We start from the raw sequence: 21,977 nt of genomic DNA, 5'->3' as shown, positions 1-21,977 counted from the left end.
TTGGAGGCGCACCGCCTGCTCCTCCTCAAGCAGACGAAGAACTGGCCGCTGCCAAGCGCCAGTGGGAAATAACCCAGCGCGAGTACAACCGCGCCCATGGCCTCACCCCAGGCGGTGACAACCCCAGCCGAGCCGGCCAGATCCGCCGCAGAGGCCGCGACATAGGCGCCGAGATCGACCGCGACGGCGCGAAAGCGCCGGCTCCGTCAATGAAGCTGCCCCTCTACAACACCCCCGACAAGAACATGCTCGCGGTCGAAGCCGCCGCAGAAGAGTTGCACCGCCTCGAAGGCGAAGAGTTACGCCGCCAAACCAAGCGGGTGACTGAGCTGGTGAAGGCTGCCAACCGGCAGTCGAAAGATCCCAGGTACGCCCATGCTCCCAGAGCTTCTCACGCTCGTGGTGCCGCAGGCAACGCCAGGACACGGCCGAGTCCACCTCTCCAGCACCAAGCCGGCACCGTGACTCCCGGAGCTACGCACGCGAGCTCAAGCCGGACGAGTCGCCAGCCGGGCGGCAATAGCAGCCGCAGCCGGCCTCCACCAAGCCGGAACCAGGAGCAAGACTCCGAGCCCCGACGCCAACACCGGCCGGCTCCAGAAGCCAGCGGCGCTCGCCAGCCGGCACGCTCCCGGTTGGGCCCGCGCATCGAGCCGGCGGAAGCCCGAGATCGCCTCGATCGGCTGGTCGAATCCCGCATCGCGGAAGAAGAGGGGCTAGCCGGCCCAAAGTGCTTCGGGCCCCGCATCGCCAACGAGCCCATGATCGACGGCTTCCAGCTCCCGCGCGACACCCCCAAGTACGACGGCACCGCCAAGCCGGAGGACTGGCTGCTGGACTACTCCACCGCAATCGGCATCGCCCGGGGCAACAAGCGCTGGGCGGTATGCTACTCCCCTCTGATGCTGGTCGGCTCCGCCCGCACCTGGCTCAACAACCTGCCAGCCGGCAGCATCAACGACTGGCTGGACTTCGAGGAGGCCTTCATCAGCAACTTAACCGGCACCTACCGCCGGCCGGGTCGCCCTCAGCAGCTTGAGATGTGCAAGCAGGGCCCGGACGAGACGGGTCGCGCGTACCTGACGCGCTGGTGCGAGATGCGCAACTCTTGCGAGGGTGTGCACGAGATCCGGGCCATCGGCTTCTTCATGGGAGGCTGTCGGCCCAACACCATGCTGTGGCACAAGCTGCGCCGCAGCGAACCCAAGACCATGGCGGCCCTGATGGCCATCGCGGACAAGTACGCGCTGGCTGAAGAAGCCGGCAAAGCGCTGGCTGACACATCACCGGCTCCGCCCAGCTGGTCACCACAACGATGGCATCGTGGATCTGGCAGCGCCGGGAAAATATAATCTTGCAAACTGCTCTGGATCTGCACTGTTGGACAAATCAACCACATATACATGGTTAGATTCTGTGAAATCAAGGGGGGTTGACGAACAGGTGATGCGCATTCCTGGTTGAGGCCCTGTCACCACATACAGAAAATGAATTTTATGGAAATTGTTTGTTCCTCCCATTGCATGGAAATTACCGGTTCATCACGAATTCAGGATCTTGGAAAGAACGAAGCAGGACATGGCAATAATGGTGTACCTACGGTTGATGTGATGACGAATGGAGCTACGCTTCCCAGAAGCTAAGGGTCGCGTCCGGCTTGCGCTCCTTGTTGTGCACAAGCGGTCGACAATGTCTCCTTGCTTAATATTACTCTTCGTCTCTTCCAATCACCCGGATCCAGGATGTTGGGAATCAACTTCGGATGTGGCGGCGGCTCCGTCCTTGGACGCGGATTCTGTGGAATTCGCGGAAGTTTCTCCAAGCGGCAGGCCGAAGAACGTCGACGATGACAACGGTGGCGGCGGAGGCGCGAATTTGCGTGCAGGCGCGAGGATTTGCTGGGTCGCCTCCACGGTTTTCGCCGCTGCTGCCATCCACGCGTCCTTCGTCCATCTTCCCCTTCTTCCTGTTCGCCGCCGAGAGGATGGTCCGTGGGAGCCCGTCATACAACTCGGACAACGCAGCCTACAGAGGCGGCGCTGGTCGGAGATGAAAAGAGATTGGGAGGGCGGGGCGCGGCGACGAGCGGGAATGGGCGGTGGGGATTTCGATCCAGGCGTTGGGGAGCATTAGAGCATCTCTAGTAGAGCCCGTAAAAGTGCAAACCGAAAAACGCGAGTTCAGTCTTCCGAAAACGTGTTTACGGATCGCAAAAAGACTGACGCAGAACAGAACCCGTAAACTAAAACTGAAAAACATAATATTCGGAAAATCATCATCTTCTTCCCCACGACTTTGCCTAGATCTCCCCACGCGGCCGTCATTTGCGCCCCTGCCTGCAGCCATGAGCTTGGGGATGAGAAGAGGACAGTCACGCAGAGAAGAACCGAGTGCGGAAAGAGCCGATTGGATGCAGGACTAGGCAGCGCGGCCGAACGCGGCCGCGTGATGCTGCTGCGCGTTGCTGCCCATGCAACCAAGCCACCGTGCCGCACGCCTGCTGCTAGCTATTAGCTTGTGAGGAGCTAGGAGGTGCTAGCTGCTCGAGCCACTCCTAGCTGCTGTTCCGGCCGCTGCGTGGAGCTCGGTCGCTGCTAGATGCTGGCCGCTGCTGCCCGCCACCGCCTCGCGCCATGGCTTGCCGTGTCCGTCCACCGGGTGTCCCGTCTGCAGCCGTGAGCTTAGCCCGGTCGCATAATTTTAGCAAAGCAGCTAAAAATCAGTGGCTGAAGGCGGTTGTATGGATGGCGGCGCTGGAGAAGTCCGTTCAGTTTTGGATCTGTAAATCATCTTTTGGTCTGTATTAGTAAGGGTCGAGTCTAAAAATTTTCGGGCCCCTGAAAAAGTTTTTCGGGCCGGACGGCGAGTTCAGTCTCTGTTCTGCGCCACTTTCGACCCGAACCCGTAAATCGGTCGGAAAAATACGGTTCCGGCGTGATTTACGGACTCGTTAGAGATTCTCTTAGGGTTCTCTCCTCGGTGGGAAGCATACGAGGGTTTCTTTGACCGGTAATGTGTTATCTCGTACGTATTATGCGATTTGGTGGGAGAGTAAAATGATCAGATAAAAAATATGTAGGACAAAACTTTGACCGGAGGAAACAGTTCCTCCTTTTTATATAGAATAGAAGTAGAGATAGAGATAGAGATATAGATAGAGATAGAGAAAACAGTTTCTCGTGTTCTCACTGCAAAAGCGGAAACGAAGAATCCGCTTATGCCTTGAGAAGGCCAGAGCGTGCTCAGTTCGGACTCCGGAGCATGGATTCGAATCAAACCCACAGGCGCAGCGGCGGCGGTGGCGGGAGAGGCAGCACCTCGCGCGCCTCTGCGATCTCGTCGCCGACTCCCTCCTCCCCTACTTGGTAGGCAACTCGGGACGCCGGTATCTGGTAACCCCGGCCTTCCCACGTATCCTCTCACGTCACGCCGTCTTCCCCTGTGCAGGAACCCGAACCGCCGGGGACTCGGCGGCCAGAGCTCTTGAGAGAGGAAGAGCGGTGCGTACTCCTGACGCTCGCCCGGGTAATCCTCTAGCTTCGATTTGAGCGTTGTTTGTTCCTGTTCTTCCCATGACTGTTGGGGTTTTTTCCTTAGGTAAACAAGGCAATTCGAGGATGGGACGAGGAGGAGGAGGTGGACGATGGGGATGCATCGGATGAGGTATTACTTTAGATTCCAGTTGCTTATGTTTTGACTTATTTTTTATTTATGTAGTTTTTAGTTGGATTTGCCTGAGCCATTTATCAGTTGCTCTGATGGTTGGCTTTAGGGTTCTTACTGAATTAGACGAAACATGTAACTAGTATCAGTCCGTTCCGAATCATAAGATGCTCTATCCTTTTCTGAATCATATGTATCTAAACACATCCCAGTGTGTATGTTCACTCATTTCAGTCTGTATGTAGTCCATATTGAAATGTCCAAAACATATTATATTCCGGAACGAAGGGAGTAGCACATAAGTGTTGTCGGCATTGTAAGATGTCCTCATGGAGCATCTTGAGTGTGCCAATCATGCTACTGATAGTGTGGGTTTTGGTTAGTTGTTTGGAACTGACAAACTGGGCTGCGCATGGCTTGAAACATACAGGTTTTATGTAGGTTTGCTGATATATTCTGTACCATATCAAATTTTGAGTTTACTGATATCACATGCCCTTGTCTTGTGTCTTATTCTTTATATTTTGTTAATTTGAAATTCATGTTGATCTGCTATTCTGCATCTTCATTCTTCAGTTTAGTACAAAGTTATTAAGAGATAATACATATTTATCTGTTTCATCCTCTTGCCTTTTGGAGATTGTCTCCTGTTCGGGAGAAGCTCACAGTTGCAGTTTGCCACCAGACCACCACTTTGATGATGGGTTTAGCTGCCTGGCCAATATAACCTCCATATTGGTAAGAACTTCTCATATGCTGTCATCAATGCCTCATATTCTTTCGCCATGATGCTACATGCCTGGCCACCACCTGGACCGACCTGTTCTACGATGCGCATGCATCATAATTTGGCCCAAGGGTTTTTGGCGGTAGTACCTTTTTTTTGAAGATATTTTTTTACCAGGCATCACAGACTATAATAGTAGATTTTGGCTAACATTTTTCTGCAACCTCCTGCTTTGACAATTTTGAGGTATACTTTTGACATTAGAAGAGTGAAACTTTATGCCAGTCAACTTTGGGTCATTGCATCCGATGTCATAATTTTCTCCATAGGTAGTGTTGACGTGTCAAACTAAACATACATGAAAATGGACATGGAACAACATCATTGCACCAACAATTGGCCTGAAGAAGTTTTGGAACTTTGAGGCCTTTATTATTTCAGTATTAGATTGATAGTTTGAGGTGGCATCAATTCAGGCTATTGTATTGCATGCGGAGCCTTCAGGTCTGTAATGAAGATATCATTTTATTCTTGAAGTAGCAATCTAGCATAAATGTTTTGTTGCTTCCTGTATGACCTCTAGCGTCTCCATCCTGTTCATGCCAATGATGCCTCATCTATCATCTAGCATGTGCAGAACTGCATGTGGTGCTGTCACTAGGCTCAGATTGGCATAACCTTTTGCTTTGGTGATTTTCATCGTTCTTTTACACTGTTCACTTAAATTCATGCAACGAATATTGGTTAGTGTGTTGTTAATTTACGCTCTTTTGTATTGTAGCAGCCCAGAATATCATGTCTAGTGAGCTACTGAACATCTATTATGTTACCCCGATGCTTTTCAGGTTGGGTTACATCATTTCTGTAGTGACTATATTAAGCACTCAGCTGGGAATATCTTGATGGCCATCTCTAATTCCCTAATGAAGTTTGTATGCTGCTCGTGACCTTCTCCTTGTTTTATGGTGCATACACCTCTTTATAGAATTATTTATTTATTATTGTGCTTCTGTTGCTGTATTCATAGAAAGCTGTTTGGATTCAGTTGTTGAGCTTGTCTGGGCAGCTATACATACAGTATCCGCTCATAATCATTCTACAATTGATGCCACCAATTGTTCTGGAAAAGTCTCTACTTGTTGTTCCTCTGCTGTGGAAAGCATAAGTCAAAGCACTATGACTAGTAGCACCAGTATTAAAATCTTTATGGTAGTACTTAAACTACGATGTGTCAGTATCAGTAGGCTGATAATGACTAGCCTCTTTCGAGTACTACACACTATTTTGAAGTTTCTGAAACTCAGTGACTCTGAATTGAAAGACGACTTCATATGCCTGTCCATTCATCATATTCAGAAGTTAAGTTGGCATCCTGGTAACCAACTCATTGCCGGGAAAGTTGTAAGCCTTGTCAAGGATGACCGAGATAGTTTTAGTAGAGATTATGCACAGTTTGGATTTGTGTCAGGCAGTCTCCTCCAGCTCGTGTGCTCTTTAGTTGAGCAAAGTGACATGGAAGACACGGGCCGACGAGATATATTTGTGAAGCTTGTAGATGTCATTCCTAGATTAGTGACTTTCTTACAAGAGCAACAGGATATCCCGAAAGGTCTCTCTCAGTATTATAAGCACAAAATTCTGGTAATTTTCTGCACGAACTTTTCTATTGCTTCTTTACAGTAGTGATGAACCCATATTAAAACACAGTTGTTTGCTGATCAGTGTGCAGATCAAGTTTTCTTATGAAACTGAAACAATCTGTAAGAAAGCACTCACCAATCAGGCTTTTTCAATGCAGATGCTAATGATGAGACTTAAGCCTCACATGCAGCAGAATTGCTCACATATTATTTGTTTGCTGAAATTACTCCGAGACCACTTCCAGAATCTTCTTCACGAACCTATGTCCCAACATATCAGTAAACTGGAGAACTGCTTAGAAGGATCCCCATTTTTGGGTGAGATTCAGGATAAATCTACTCGACACTTACGAAGGCAGGCTATGTGTTTGTTCCTTAGCTGCTGTATATTCTTGGCTTGCAGTGGAAATGATAGTAGACAGAAATGTTCATCTAAGAAAGATGAATTCGGTCATGAAGTGCAAGGCTGCATTGATCATTGCAACTATTTTGGCCTAGCAGAAATCTCAGACTGGTTTCAGAGATGTTGCTTAGACAAGATTTTGGACTCGAAATCATCGACAGACATTGTTCTATGCTTTCTGCAGTTATATATGGAGGAGGTACACTTCTGCTCTAAATGACAGATAGCTCATTAACATTGTAGTTAAATGGCAAAAACTAGTCTCTCTTTGAGTTTGTCAACTTTCTTGTGTGATTATGTCTTTTAGGTGTGTGTGTGTGGGGGGGGGGGGGGGGGGGGGGTGGGGGCTGCCTCACTTTATTAAATCATGACAGCAGTATTACAATCAGCATGAAGGCTGTCCGCTAACAAGTCTGGTCTCGCCGCCAGCCATTCTTGTGACACACCACCTAAACATGCTGACCGCGCACAGAGGTGAGCCACTGTTGTGGCTGCTTAGAGCTTCAAAGGTGATAGGGGTGAGACTGTCCGCTAAGAACTCTGGCCTCGCCGCCAGCCATTCTTGTGACACACCACCTAAACATGCTGACCGCGCACAGATGTGAGCTACTGTTGTGGCTGCTTAGAGCTTCAAAGGTGATAGGGGTGAGACTGTCCGCTAAGAACTCTGGCCTCGCCGCCAGCCATTCTTGTGACACACCACCTAAACATGCTGACTGCGCACAGAGGTGAGCCACTGTTGTGGCTGCTTAGAGCTTCAAAGGTGATAGGGGTGTGGTACAGGAGGACGAGTTCTTCCTCTGCATCCTGGTGTCGTTTCTGGCGACTTGATGAGATAGCAGGAGGTAGATCAAGAGAATTTAGAGGGGTTGAGAATAGCACATAGAAGATAGATTGATTGTTTATTGCCTCCAAACGCCGCCAGATACAAGTATAGGAGGACCAACCGGCTATGACTTGGAAGTATGCAACTAGGAATAGGACTCCTATATCCCTATTTTAATAATCTATCTGGACTACTAACTGAACTGGACTCTATAGACTAATTGTAACCTGGCAAGACTCTACTATTCTGACGAAAGACTGAAAAAAGATACAAGCTTGTTTACATCCTGAAGCATAGGCGCACTCATAGAACGATCTGTCTGCCTCGCTTCCCAACAGCGCACAAGCTCAGAATAGTCCTGTCTGAAAGATGACCGACCGGAAATTTCTTGCTTGTGCAAACAGAACTGCGTCACGGAACGCCATCGCTTCCGCACAGACCGCAAATTTCTTGCTTGTATTTTATCTTCGCACTCATGCATTTCTGCATCATTTTATCTTCATAAGAGCTTGTTGCCACCTTCTGTAGGTAGTTTGTTTCCTCGCAGTAGACTATTTGGATCTATATTATGTGCATAGCTAGAGAGTTGCTTTCTGCGTTGGGCACATCTTGAGCATCAGTGAGATATCATGATCATTATATATAGTCCCCGTGGTTGAGTAATTCTTATACTATTGGGCATATGTTTCTTCATATTGCAGGACGATATATTATTCATTGTTCTCTTACAGCTTTTGGATGCTCCACTTATTTCGTTGGCAATGTAAGCAGAAGATATACCATATTATATTTCACTGAGAAGGTTATCCAGACTGTAGGTATCTTAGTTATCACATTTTGTCCGAATTTGCAGAGATAACATGGAAAGTAAATGTACTTCTGAACTGATTGGTGCCAAACTGTTCTCCATCATTTTTGACCCAGTTCATACTTTCCACGCATTGCTTTCATTGGTGAGTCATTCAACATGTTATACGTCTTATTCTATTGGAATTTGCTACGTTCTCAATGATCTCTAAAAACTAGCATTTTGACATTCTGTTTGACTTCATGCCTCCATGGTTTCATGCTGTTTTTTAAGTAAAAGATGCAACAACAAGCTTCTAGTAGTCTTAAGCAGTAAAAGATAGGAGATGCCCTCCTCTACTGATTATAGCTCTGAAATTCTGGTTACTGCACTTCATAAAATAAATAGACAGTTAATTAGTTAAGGCCCTAATAATGATCAAGATAATAGGAGCAGATAAATTTACATCAGCTACCATACCTAGAGGTAAATAACTCTTGTTACCATGTCTTACCCAACTTAAGCATTATTAATTTTTGAAATGAGAGTGTGAGACTTCAGATATTGGTGAACTACAGATGGTCCATGCATTCAGATTGTAGGATTGCATTGCAGTTTGCACAAAAGTACAAACAAAGATTATTTCATTGGATCCTTCAGGCATATGGACTGTTTGGAAATTCGTGATAAGACTTACGAAATGAGTCACTTTGGACTCCTACATTTTCTGACCCATTAGTCAGTTATCTATAGGCCTACCAAATTTATTGTCCTCTTTGACTGTATAATATATATACCAAGGATTCTGTTAATTGTTGTTATATTTATTGTGCAGTTGAGCTATGATCACTTGGTGCTTGTTGATTATCTCATATCAAAAGATGTAGGTGTGCATTGTGCCCAGTATCTATTACGGTCAGTTAGTAGCTTCCCTACCTTTTCGATGCATTTAAACTACACAAAAAGACAGAGAGATATACATCTTATTATAGGCTCCTCAATGTGATGTATATCTCTCTGTCTCAGATGCTTACGACTGGTGTCCCAGTGCTGGAATGCTTTTATTGATGATTCAGTTTACGAGGCGCAAATACAAAAACTCACTTATAAGAGGCAAAGAACCTTGAAAAACACTAAGTTAGGTTTCTCTCGTGACAAGGGAAGTAATAGCGAAAAAGAGCTCTTCTTAAGTGCTAAAGTATGTCTCCTTTCGTTAAAGAGAACATTGGAAGATCTTCATCAGAAGGATTTATTCCCTTACAACCCAAAGCCTCTCCTTAAAAGGTCCGTTCCCATGATGTTCCTTTTGCCACTTAGTTCAGTGTTATTTTGTTTGGGATATAATTTTGCCTGTTTCCACAAATACATTTAGTCAAAGTAAGCATACAGATAAGTGTTTTTTTGCAGCTTGGCCAGATTTGAGGAGCTCTGTGAGCAGTGCTGTAACAATTAATTTGTGCCTGGTGACACAATACTTTCTGTGGTTCAATATTTGGTATTCATATACTGTAATTTTCCTTGCTGGTTACATTGTGTATATATTGGATTATTGGTTCATGGAATACATTGTGTTTATGATATGATCTAAAACTTGAACTGGCTGAATGTTACATATAAGGAAACTTGAGACGTCAGTTGCACCAAAAGCAGAGTGCTGTTGATATTTTCCAGGTACCTTCTTCACTTGGCATAAGTGGTACTAGTTTGATGATTACCGTTCTTTCACTTTATCTTCTGTGTACGGTTGGTTCGATGGGTAAAATAAATATAACATAAAGAATGTTGTAATTAAATACCAAACAAATAAGCTGTGTTTAGTAGCAAGGTCCCAATCTTTCCAAGTTTAACTTCGACAAATAATGTCGTACAGGAAGCCTTTTCATCTTGAAAAAAGTAGTACTAGCACATCGTGCATTGGATAATGAGTAGACAGAGGTGGAAATTAAGGCAGTGCTAAATGTGCCTGTGGTGCTAGTAACATGGTGCCTTCTCCAAGGGCGGAGCCAGGATTTCAAATTTCGGTGTACAGAGTTAAAAAAGTTTAGTCGAAAAAATCGAGGTAGAAAAAAGCTGTGTGCCAGTGGTGCTACTAACATGTGCCTGCCCTTCTCTCATTACCTCCTAGTCATGGATGGCTAACTGGCCAGCGGTGTTCTAGCTAGCATTAACAGGCTATTAGCTAGTTGTAATTAATTGTTTGGCTTGTTCTTTTGTTGTGGTTCATCTCCTCTCCTCGGGAACAATGGAAACCGCCCAAGAAGACAGTAACGGCAGGGGCCGTGGGATCTGAATCACTATTTGGTAAGCCAAGTAATCTTTTTTCCATCTATAGAAGGACTAGCTCTTATTTCCAATAAAGTGCAATTCTCAGCCTCCGGCTTCTCCAAGGAGATCCCCTCTTCCGCCTCCGGATCTGCAAATCATGGCGACGCTCGTTCCGGATCTGCCGGATGAACTTGTCCATGAGATCCTCTTCCGCCTCCCGCCAGATGAGCCCGCGTGCCTTTTCCGCCTATCCGTACTCTCCAATCTCTGGCGCAGTCTCCTCTCCGATCCTGGTTTCCACCACAACTACCGCAAGTTCAATCGGATGCCTCCTATGCTTGGCTTCATCTACAACAGTGAGGTGAGCTGCGTCAGTCGCTTTGTCCCCACCACTGGGTCCTCCCTCCCATGCACTTTTGACCCCCGAGCTGGCTGACTTCACCGTGTGCGACTGCCGCCATGGCCGTGTCCTCCTCGACAACTGTGAGGTGCCCATGGAGCTTGTGGTCTGGGACCCCATGACGGACCGCCGAAAAGTGGTGAGCGACCCCCGCAGGTCCTTGTTCTATCTCGGGACCGCGGTGCTATGTGCTGTGGACGGCTGCGACCACACCAGCTGCCACAAGGGCCCTTTCCATGTTGTTTTTGTCGGTATTGATGCGGAGGTGGGGAGCGTAACCGCCTACAAGTACTCGTCGGAGACGGGTGAGTGGAGCACGCCGACGTCTGAGCTTGCCCTTGTCGACGAGCATCACTTTGTCGTGGAGCTTGACCTCTTCGACGGGCTTGACCCCGTCGATGACGGCTACCTTACTGCGATGCACGAGTGTGCTCGTTGAAGACTCCCTCCACTTCCTCCTCATGTCTGGGCCACAAGGCGCTCGAGTTCTCAAGTACGACGTAGGAAGGCATTACCTCTCTTTGATCGTCCTGCCGGCAGCGGCGGCTGTTTACGACCGGGGCACCCTTCTCATGGCAACAGAGGATGGAAGGCTGGGAGTCGCCCACCTGGACAAGCTCAGCCTTCACCTGTGGTCAAGGGAGGTGGGTCCTGACGGAATTGCAGCATGGACAGAACATAGAGTCATTAATCTCATACCGTTTCTCCCCATTGGAGATCCTGCGATCAAAGTGGAGTTGATTGGCTCCGTGGAGGGTGCCAATATCATCTTCGCCACCACAGCTCTTGGTGTCTACGCTATTGATCTCAAGTTGCTGCGGTCAAGAAAGTTATGTGAAGGACAAGACATTCGGCCCCTCTTCCCCTTCATGAGCTTTTACAATCCACCAGGTATTGTTGCTGTAATCCTCGATCTAGCTAGACGTGCTTTTGCTACACAATCTAGCATTCTAACTAGTATCCTGTTTTCTCCTTTTGATTCATTTTATTGTCAAAACCAATGAACCAAAACATTTGGAGCCACACTAACAAAACTTGTTCATTTTCTGCAGAAAGGCAAACTGGAGCAAGTTTTCCGGCAGGGGCATCGGTTGCTGCGCGTCACCTGTGATGTGTTGGACAGACCCCAGTTGTGCGTCTCACCAATAAGATGGATAATCTCATAGAGTCAATTAAGGGTTTGTGACGTAGTAATGAACTATTTCAGTACTAGGTGTTTCGGTGTTACTTGGTTGATTTCTCATGCTGTTTGCTTTGTGAGTAACTTAATTCAGTTCCATAATTTCGTCAATCTGTGTCAGTGCGTGGGTGCGTGCGTGTGAAGTTGCGATATGTTTTCAGATACTTGATGAAGTTGGTGGCTTCGTCTTTTTAGGTCCGTTTTAAGCTACCGTGCTGTTTGGGGTCTTATCTTTTTGGAAGGTAAGGTATCATGCATCGTATCTTACCAGGTGTTCATAACGTGTTTTAGTGGCAGATTGCACTGTGATCTATCCATAATCCATTCACTTGAGTGTTCTTCTGTTGGTATGGTTTGGAGCCTTAAATTGTTTTTATAAGTTGGGTAAGTTAACTAAGTAAGCAACCACATATCTAATATATGTGTTTACCTAATGTCTTGTTTGAGAAGATGTTCGTTTCATGCCTGGCGTGGCCAATAGGAAGTTGGATGAATGTATATGATAAGTTTAGCCAAGTGCTGCAAAACCTGAAGGAATGTCGGACAAGATTGGAACTGATATGTCTAAGCTTTAGCTATGTGAGCTGCTTGTCTGCGTGAACCTTATAATTTCACGTGTTGGTCCTGCAAAATTTGTGATTGCGTTTAATGATTCAGGCTTGTGCTGTATCCTTAACAACTTGGGCTTAAGGGTTTGCAAAGCAATCATTCAGTGGTTATGCTGTTTGATGCATAACTGCAGATGTTAAGGTATATTTGTTCTCTAGATGTGCAACCTCCGCGCTTATGTTTTCCAATTTCCGGCGGGTCTTGTGCTTGGAGACGGAAGATGTGTTAAATCTGCTGTAGCTGCTGTTGAATTGAGAGAACCATGCTGATCTTGCTACCACCCTTCATGGTCTTGAAGGAAGGTGACAATCAGAGCTGGCTGCTCTAGTGTTCTTCAGAATCGTACATTGAAATATGTCTAATGTTCCCCGTCTCCTTATATGCAAGGCTAGAACAAAGATAGCACAAATACCAGGGAACCACGGGTTCATCAACTAGAATGATGATCACAAGTTGGCAATTTGGGGTTTTGTGATAGCAATGACCTATCTACTACTACGTGTTTTGGTGTCACCTGGTGGATTTTCTCATGCTGTTGGGTCTTGCCAGCAAGTTTGAATGTTCGTTGCATTTCCTCCTGCTCTCAGGGAGCCCTTGTGGGTGATCTTGCAATGTTTTTCTTTTTCTGGATTTCGTGGATGAGAGCAAGGAGAAATGATAAGCACCGTGTGTATCTCTGTTCTTTGGATTTAGTGTCTCCAGTGTTTTCCTACTATTTACGGTTTCATGTTAATGGTTGGAGTCCGTCCTACCCCAGGAGCTGGTTGTCAATGATATTAGCCTATATGTCCCTAGCCTTAGCTGCCAGCCGACGAGCTTGTTTTTTTTTTTTGCGACTGTAAGCATCAATATATTAACCAAAGCAGTACAGAATGCTTAAGACAAGGTAAACAGCAGAAGGGACACATGTCCCTGCACAATGGCGAAAAGGCCCCCGGAAGACAGAAAAATACAGTCAGGACCCCGGAGTCACCCACGCCCAACACCCACACTCGCCGCCGCCCACCAGATCCGCCGGAGCTTCGCCGGAGCGGGGGCCGAGCTTCCTTCCTTCCCTGAATCGGGCGTGCCTCATCGCGCTTCAGCGCTTCAGAGAGCCTCATGTATGGCCACAGGGGCCGTCTTCTCTGTGGCTCGTCGGCCGGGGAAGGCCAGTCGAAGGCGCCTCTCATGGCAGCCGGCGGGACAACTACCGCAGCAAGCGGCACAACGACCAGCCGGACCGCCGGTACGGTTCTGCCCATGTGGCAGCCGTGTCGGACCACACGGCGGCTGGCGGCAGCCGGCGCCAGAAGCAGTACCGGCCCTGGAAGCCGAAGTACACCTTCAAGCAGATGCTCGACTCGCCGTGCAAGTACCACAGCGGCAAGAACCCCTCCAACCACACCACCCGCGACTGCCACGCGCCATTGGCACAACCCGGCTTGTTCTTGTCCCTCCTGGTCCTTGACCCCACCATTGGCACAACCCGGCGCAGCGTGCGCTTCTCGCGCGTCCTCATCGACGGGGGCAGCAGCATCAACATCCTCTACCGCGACACCGCCCGCAAGCTAGGCATCCAAGAAGCCGAGTTGCGTCCCACCCCCACCGTCTTCCATGGCATCGTGCCGGGCCACTGCTGCCAGCCGATTGGCCGGATCACGCTGGAGGTGATGTTCGGGAAGCCGGATCACTTCCGCACCGAAAGGATCGAGTTCGAGGTGGTGGACCTCGTCAGTCCCTACCACGCGCTCCTGGGCAGGCCGGCCCTGACCAAGTTCATGGTGGTGCCCCACTATGGGTACCTGAAGATGAAGCTGCCTGGCCCGAAAGGGGTCATCACCGTAGCCGGCGACTACCGCCGCTCCATGGACCGCGCCACGCAGAGCTCCAAGATGGCCCAGACGCTGGTCATCGGCACCGAGAAGCAGCTCATCCACGACGCCGTCGCCTTGGCTAAGGCCGCGCAGGTGGACATGCCGGCTGTGGGCAACCAGGCTGGGACGACTCACTTCTAGCCGGCCGACAACACCAAGAAGATCCTGCTCGACCCGGCGCAGCCGGACAAGTACGTCACCATCGGTGCCGGCTTGAGCAGCAAATAGGAAAGCGAGCTCACCAGCTTCCTCCGTGAGAATCGGGACATCTTCGCATGGTCTCCAAGGGACATGCCGGGTGTGCCGAGGGAGTTGGCTGAGCACCACCTCCACGTCAGGCTCGAAGCCAAGCCGGTGAAGCAGCCCCTCAGGCGCTTCACCGAAGAAAGAAGGAAGGCCATCGGTGAAGAAATCGCCCGGCTCCTCGCAGCCGGCTTCATCATGGAAGTGCTGCACCCGGACTGGTTGGCGAACCCGGTCCTGGTTTTGAAGAAGAACGGCTCCTGGCGCATGTGTATCGACTACACCAGCCTCAACAAGGCGTGCCCGAAGGACCCCTTCCCCCTGCCGCGCATAGATCAAGTCATAGACTCGACTGCCGGCTGTGAACTGTTGTCTTTTCTAGATGCCTATTCAGGCTACCACCAGATTCCTTTGAATCCGGATGATCAAATAAAGACTTCGTTCATTACCCCGTATGGGGCTTACTGCTACACCACCATGCCATTCGGCTTGAAAAATGCAGGCGCCACCTATCAAAGGTGCATGCAAAAGTGTTTGCAGGATCAAATCGGCAGAAACGTTCACGCATATGTGGATGATGTCGTTGTAAAAACCAAGGAGATGCCTACCCTCCTTGATGACCTGAGAGAAACCTTCACCAATCTGCGAAGATTCCGGATGAAGCTCAACCCGGCCAAGTGCACGTTCGGCGTGCCGCCCGGCCAACTCCTGGGCTACCTCGTCTCTCAGCGAGGAATCGAAGCCAACCCGGAGAAGATCAGTGCCATTGAGAAGATGGAACTGCCGCAGTGCCTCAAGGACGTCCAGAAGTTCACCGGATGCCTGGCCTCCTTGAGCCGCTTCGTCAGCCGGCTAGGGAAGAAGGCACTGCCCCTGTACCAGTTGCTGAAGAAATCGGACAAGTTCGTCTGGTCACTGATGTCTACGGGTGCTTCTATTCTTGTAGACAGTGTTGGGCCTCCAAGAGCAGAGGTTTGTAGAACAGCAGCAAGTTTCCCTTAAGTGGATCACCCAAGGTTTATCGAACTCAGGGAGGAAGAGGTCAAAGATATCCCTCTCATGCAACCCTGCAACCACAAAGCAAGAAGTCTCTTGTGTCGCCAACACACCTAATAGGTGCACTAGTTCGGCGAAGAGATAGTGAAATACAGGTGGTATAAATAAGTATGAGCAGTGGCAACGGCACCAGAAAAGTGCTTTGCCTAGGACAGTAAACAAGTAGTAGTAACGCAGCAGTAGTAACGCAGTAAAACAGTAAACAAGCAGCGATAGCAGTATTTAGCAAGGCCTAGGGATTAGACTTTCACTAGTGGACACTCTCAACTTTGATCACATAACAGAATAGATAAATGCATACTCTACACCCTCTTGTTGGATGACGAACACCACTAACTGTGTAGGATTACACGAACCCTCAATGCCGGAGTTAACAAGCTCCACAATATTCAATGTTCATATTTAAATAACCTTAGAGTGCATGACAGATCAACACAACTAAACCAAGTACTAACATAGCATGCACACTGTCACCTTCACACTATCTAGGAGGAATAGATCACATCAATACCATCATAGCAATAGTTAACTTCATAATCTACAAGAGATCATAATCATAGCCTACGCCAAGTACTAACACGGATGCACACACTGTCACCATTACACCGTGCAGGAGGAATAAAACTACTTTAATAACATCACTAGAGTAGCACATAGATAAATTGTGATACAAAACACATTGCAATCATAAAGAGATATAAATAAGCACTTCACTACGCCATTCATAACAGTGAATAAGTATTCTGTGAAATATAGCCTAAGAGACCCACACGGTGCACACACTCGTCACCTTTACACATGTGGGACAAGGAGTCTCCGGAGATCACATAAGTAAAACCCACTTGACTAGCATAATGACATCTAGATTACAAGCATCATCATATGAATCTCAATCATGTAAGGCAGCTCATGAGATTATTGTATTGAAGTACATAGGAGAGAGATGAACCACATAGCTACCGGTACAGCCCCGAGCCTCGATGGAGAACTACTCCCTCCTCATGGGAGACAGCAGCGTTGATGGAGATGGCGGTGGTGTCGATGGAGGAGCCTTCCGGGGCACTTCCCCGTCCCGGCGGCGTGCCGGAACAGAGACTCCTGTCCCCCAGATCTTGGCTTCGCGATGGCGGCGGCTCTGGAAGGTTTCTCGTACCGTGGCTTTTCCGTATCGAAGTTTTAGGTCCAGGGGCTTTATATAGGCGAAGAGGCGGCGTCAGAAGGTCGAAGGGGCGCCGACACTATAGGGGGGAGCGGCCCCCCCTTGGCCGCGCCGGCCTAGGGTTTGGTGGGCCTGTGCCCCCTCTCTGGCGGTTCTCGTGTGTTCCGGATGCTTCCGGGCAAAATAGGAACACTGGGCGTTGATTTCGTCCAATTCCGAGAATATTTCGTTACTAGGATTTCTGAAACCAAAAATAGCAGAAAACAGCAACTGGCCTTTCGGCATCTCATCAATAGGTTAGTTCCAGAAAACGCATAAATATGACATAAAATGTGCATATAACATGTAGATATCATCAATAATGTGGCATGGAACATAAGAAATTATCGATACGTCGGAGACGTATCAGTCACCGCAGGCGGATGAAGCCTTCCGTGACTTGAAGCGCGTGCTCTCGACCGCGCCCATCCTCGCATCGCCGGCTTCAATGGAGCCGATGCTGTTGTACATCGCTGCCACCAATCGTGTGGTTAGCGTCGTCCTGGTGGTGGAGCGCAAGGAAGTTAGCAAAGAGGCCGGCAAGGAGCAGTCGGTCCAGCGCCCAGTCTACTACCTCAGCGAAGTGCTGTCCCAGTCGAAGCAAAACTACCCCCACTACCAGAAGGTCACCTATGACATGTACATGGCGGCCAAGAAGCTCAAGCACTACTTCCAGGAGCACCCCATCAAGGTGGTGGCCACAGCACCCTTGGCGGAGATCATTGGTAGCAAGGACGCCAATGGCCGGGTTGCCAAGTGGGCCCTGGAGCTAGCTGCCCACACCATCATCTACGAGCCACGCACGGCCATCAAGTCGCAGATCCTCGCGGACTTCTTCGTCGACTGGGCCGAGATGCAGTACCTGCCGCCTGTACCCGACTCCACACACTGGAAGCTGCACTTCGACGGCTCGAAGATGCGAAATGGCTTGGGAGCCGGCATCGTCGTCACCTCTCCCAAGGGAGACCGGCTGGACTACGTCCTGCAGATCCACTTCGCCGCATCCAACAATGTGGCGGAGTATGAGACGCTCATCCACGGGCTGAAGCTGGCCAAGGAGATAGGCGTGCGTCGCATTCTTTGCTTCGGCGACTCCGACTTGGTCATACAGCAAGCATCTGGCGATTGGGACGCGAAGGACGCCAACATGGCCTCATACCGTTTCCACGTCCAGCAGCTATCCGGCTTCTTCGATGGCTGTGAATTCCATCATGTGCCGCGAGCAAACAACGAGGCGGCTGACGCCCTATCTAAGATTGGCTCAACCCGGCAAGCTATTCCGCTGGGCGTTGCCCTGGCGGTCCTCAAGAAGCCGTCCATCACACCGTCACCGGTCTCGGATTCCATATTCGTGCCGGCTGACCCGGGGGCTTCTCAGCCGAACCCGGGGGCTTCATCGCCCAAGTCGGGGGCTCATCAGCCGAACCCGCCGGCTCCACAGCCGAACCCGGGGGCTTCTCAATCCAACCCGGGGGCTTCTCAGCCAAACTCGGGGGCTTCTCAGCCGAACCCGCCGGCTTCACAGCCGAACCCGGCGACCATGCAGTCGAACCCGGAAGCTCCGAAGATGGAGGCCCTGGTGGTCAGCGTGTTTGAAATAAAATGCTTACCATCATGGGCACAAGAATTCCTCTCCTACCTCACCGATGGTGTGCTGCCCAATGACAGGGTTCAAGCCAGGCAGATTGAGAGAAGGGCCAAGGCCTATACCACCATCAACCACGAGCTGTACAAACGCAGCGTAAGTGGGGTGCTCCAGCGGTGCGTAGAGCCGGCTGAAGGGATTGAACTCCTACGGGAAATCCATCAGGGAGAGTGCGGCCACCACGCCTCCTCCAGAGCCATAGTGGCCAAAGCCTTCCGGCACGGTTTTTACCGGCCGATCGCGCTCGGAGACGCGTGAAGAGCTGGTGAAGAAATGCAACGGCTGCCAGCGCTTCGCCAAGAAAAGGCACTCGCCGGCTTCCGCCTTGAAAACCATCCCCATCACTTGGCCATTCGCCGTGTGGGGCTTGGATATGGTGGGCCCATTCAGAACCGCGCGAGGCGGCATGACAAACCTCTTGGTGATGATTGACAAATTCACCAAGTGGATCGAAGCCAAGCCGATCAAGAAGCTGGACGGCTCCACAGCCGTCACATTCCTCAAAGAAATAATTGTGAGGTACGGCTACCCCCACAGCATCATCAATGACAACGGCAGCAACTTCGCCGAAGGCGTCTTCAAGCGTTACTGCGGAGAAATGGGGATCCAAATGGACCTAGCATCCGTGGCGCACCCGGAGTCCAATGGACAAGTGGAGAAGGCCAACGGCTTGATCCTAGCCGGCATCCGGCCCGGGCTGGTGGAGCCGCTCGAGCGAGCAGCCGGCCGGCTGGATTGAGCAGCTGCCCGGCGCATCGTGGAGCCTGCGCACGACGCCAAACCGCTCAGTCGGCTACACTCCTTTCTTCCTCGTATACGGGGCCGAAGCCGTCCTGCCGACTGATATCGAGCACGACGCGCCAAGGATCAAGCTTTACACAGAAGCTGAAGCCAAAGAAGCTCGTGAAGATGGAGTCGACCTGGTCGAAGAGGTCCGGCTGATGGCCGAGTCCAGGTCTACCATATACCAGCAGAGCCTCCGACGCTATCACAGCCGGAAGGTCCAGTCCTTAGCATTCCGAGAAGGAGACCTAGTGCTCCGGCTGATCCAACGGACAGCCGGACAACATAAACTGTCATCCCCATGGGAGGGTCCCTTCATCGTGAGCAAGGCGGTAGGCAATGATTCCTACTATCTCATAGATGCCCAAGAGGCTAGAAAGAACAAGCCGGACAAGGCTGACGAGGAGACTAAACGTCCCTGGAATGTCAACTTGCTCCACCCATTTTATACTTGAGAGCAGTAATGTATGTATCCCTTGTACTCCTTTTTTGTAAGCTATGTAAAAGCAAGCGCCAAGAGCGCCGATTTCAACAAGTTTTTCGCGTACTCTATTGTTTTCACCGATTGGCTAACACCCTCTCACGCGGCCGGCTTAGTAACGTGATCCGGTTTCCGACAGCCGGCTTCCGATCCAGCTACAGACCGCAACCCGGCTGTCCGGCTGGCGGGAGTAAGTGCCTAGGGAGCCGGCACGCGAAAGACGGCTAAGGGAAAGAGTGAAAGCGAATCGATTCTTGCACAACTCTTCATAAAAGTGCCGGATTGCCGAACTCGGCTCGTTCGACTGAAATACTATCGGCCTCACCCAGCGGCACGCTCTTGATCCGGCGACGGACCGCAAGTCGGACGTACGATCGGCAAGGGCAAAGCCAAAGAGTGGGGCGGATGGGAAAAAGCGAACAAGTCGGAAGAAAGCAAGCCGGCACACAATGATTAACAAACACATTAAAGTGCCCTAATAAAAGGATAAATATTGTCTTACATATGCACCCGGCATCCCGGGGATTTAACAAATTGTCTTGGCAAAAGCGAAACATAGACAGGTAAAACTAAGCACCGGCTGGATTAGGACCAGCCGGGGGAGCATCAGCGGAGCCGGCCGGCGGGTCATCCTCAGGCATGTCCTCCGCCTCTTCATCTTCCGTCTCCTCGCCCTCGTCATCAGACGGCGGATTCGGATCCTCGACGAAGAGGCCCTTGTCGACAAAGTCGGCAATGGCGCAGGCACGGGCAAGCCGGGCGGTCTTGGTTTCGGCCGGAAGCCTGTCCTCCACGTCGGCTCGCCGATTCTCCAGCTGTTCGAGGCTGACCTCGTCATACCAGGAGAGGATGAAGGAGAGCGCCATGTCGGCCCCAGCGCGCGCAGCAGATTCCCTCGAGTCGAGGAAGTGGTCAGGCGCCTTCTCCAGCCAGGTGATGAGGTTGGAGAGGTCCTGCGGCAGCGTCTCAGTAGGCCACAGCAGCCGGATCAGCTCCTCCGCCGCCTTCCGGAGCTCCCAGCCAAGCTTCGTGATGGGCTCCACGCGGGCAGCCATGGCCGCCAGGTAGTCGTCCATGGAGAAGTAATCCCCGCTCTGTTCGCCATTGGCCTGCCGGCGTGCATCTCGCGCCTCGCCGACTGCCTTCAGCGCCGCCTCCTGCGCCTCAGGAAAGGCCGCTGCAAAGAAGAAGCACGTCAGAAGTCTATCGAAGCCGGAAAAAGGCAGAAAAATGCAAATTTTCGAAGTCCTAAAGTAAGCCTGGCGGCACTCGGCATGAACCGACTGCCCCCAGCCTGAAGATGGAGATTCCGAAGTCCTAAAGTAAGCCTGGCGGCACTCGGCATGAACCGACTGCCCCCAGCCTGAAGATGGAGATTCCGAAGCTCTAAAGTAAGCCTGGCGGCACTCGGCATGGACCGACTGCCCCCCAGCCTGAAAATGGAGATTCCGAAGTTAAGAGAAAAAAGCCTGGCGGCAGCCGGCATGAACCGACTGCCCCCAGCCTGAAGATGGAGATATCGAAAAAATCAAAGTTTCTGCCGCCGGCTGCCAACCTAAGCCGGCAGCCGACGGCCGAAAGCCGGCAAAGGGGAAGGAAAGAGAAAAATACAAGGACTCACCCGCCAAGCCGCGGTCGAGCCCGCTAATCTCATCCACCCATCGCTTGGCAGTGGCCGACAACTCTTCGGACTTAGCGGTCACCTCTTGGCGAAGCGCAAGCCGCTTCTTGTCCACCTCCTCCAGCCGCTTGCTCAGGTCCTCCACCTTCTCCTCCTCAGCCTTTTTGAGGGCGGCGAGCTCCTTGAGGTGGTTATCCTTAAGCCGGCGCAGCCGCGTCAGCTCCCCCTCAGCCACCTTCAGCTTGGCGGCAGCAGCCCGGCCCGCTTCCTCGCTCTCGGCGCATTGGGCGCGGGCGGCCCGAAGATCCGCCTCCAGTTGCGGGACCCGGGCGGCTTCAGATGCAAGTCGGCAAGAAAAGTCGTTAGCCAAGTGAAACCAAAGAAAAAGAAGTCAAGTCAAAAGGAAGAAAACCCTACCCTTGGCAGGCTCCAGCTCACGAGCCAAGCCGGCCCGCTCAATCTTGGCCTTGTGGTAGCGGGTCACGACCTGGTTGTACAAGACGGTGCGTCGCTCCTCAACCGTCTGAGAGGAAACAGAGTCAGATGTCTAGGAGAAACCCGGACCGGCTCCAAGCAGCCGGCCCATGTCTCGGA

General features: G+C 50.6%; 1 protein-coding gene and 1 pseudogene across 1 annotated transcript; both read left to right on the top strand.

Annotated features, from left to right (window-relative positions):
* Nucleotides 1–1,846: 1,846 nt before the first annotated feature.
* On the top strand, nt 1,847–9,732 carry LOC124672347 (annotated as a pseudogene).
* Nucleotides 9,733–11,148: 1,416 nt separating this feature from the next.
* LOC124674347 lies at nt 11,149–11,877 on the top strand. Its single transcript, XM_047210383.1, has 2 exons — nt 11,149–11,602; nt 11,764–11,877. The coding sequence occupies exons 1-2, from the start codon at nt 11,173–11,175 to the stop codon at nt 11,820–11,822; spliced, it is 489 nt and encodes a 162-aa protein (XP_047066339.1). The 5' UTR covers nt 11,149–11,172; the 3' UTR covers nt 11,823–11,877.
* Nucleotides 11,878–21,977: the final 10,100 nt, after the last annotated feature.

The sequence above is a fragment of the Lolium rigidum genome, chromosome 7, assembly GCF_022539505.1.
Source record: "Lolium rigidum isolate FL_2022 chromosome 7, APGP_CSIRO_Lrig_0.1, whole genome shotgun sequence".
Classification (NCBI taxonomy): Eukaryota; Viridiplantae; Streptophyta; class Magnoliopsida; order Poales; family Poaceae; genus Lolium; species Lolium rigidum.
Note: the sequence above shows the minus strand (reverse complement) of the source record. Positions and strands in the feature narration are given on the sequence as shown.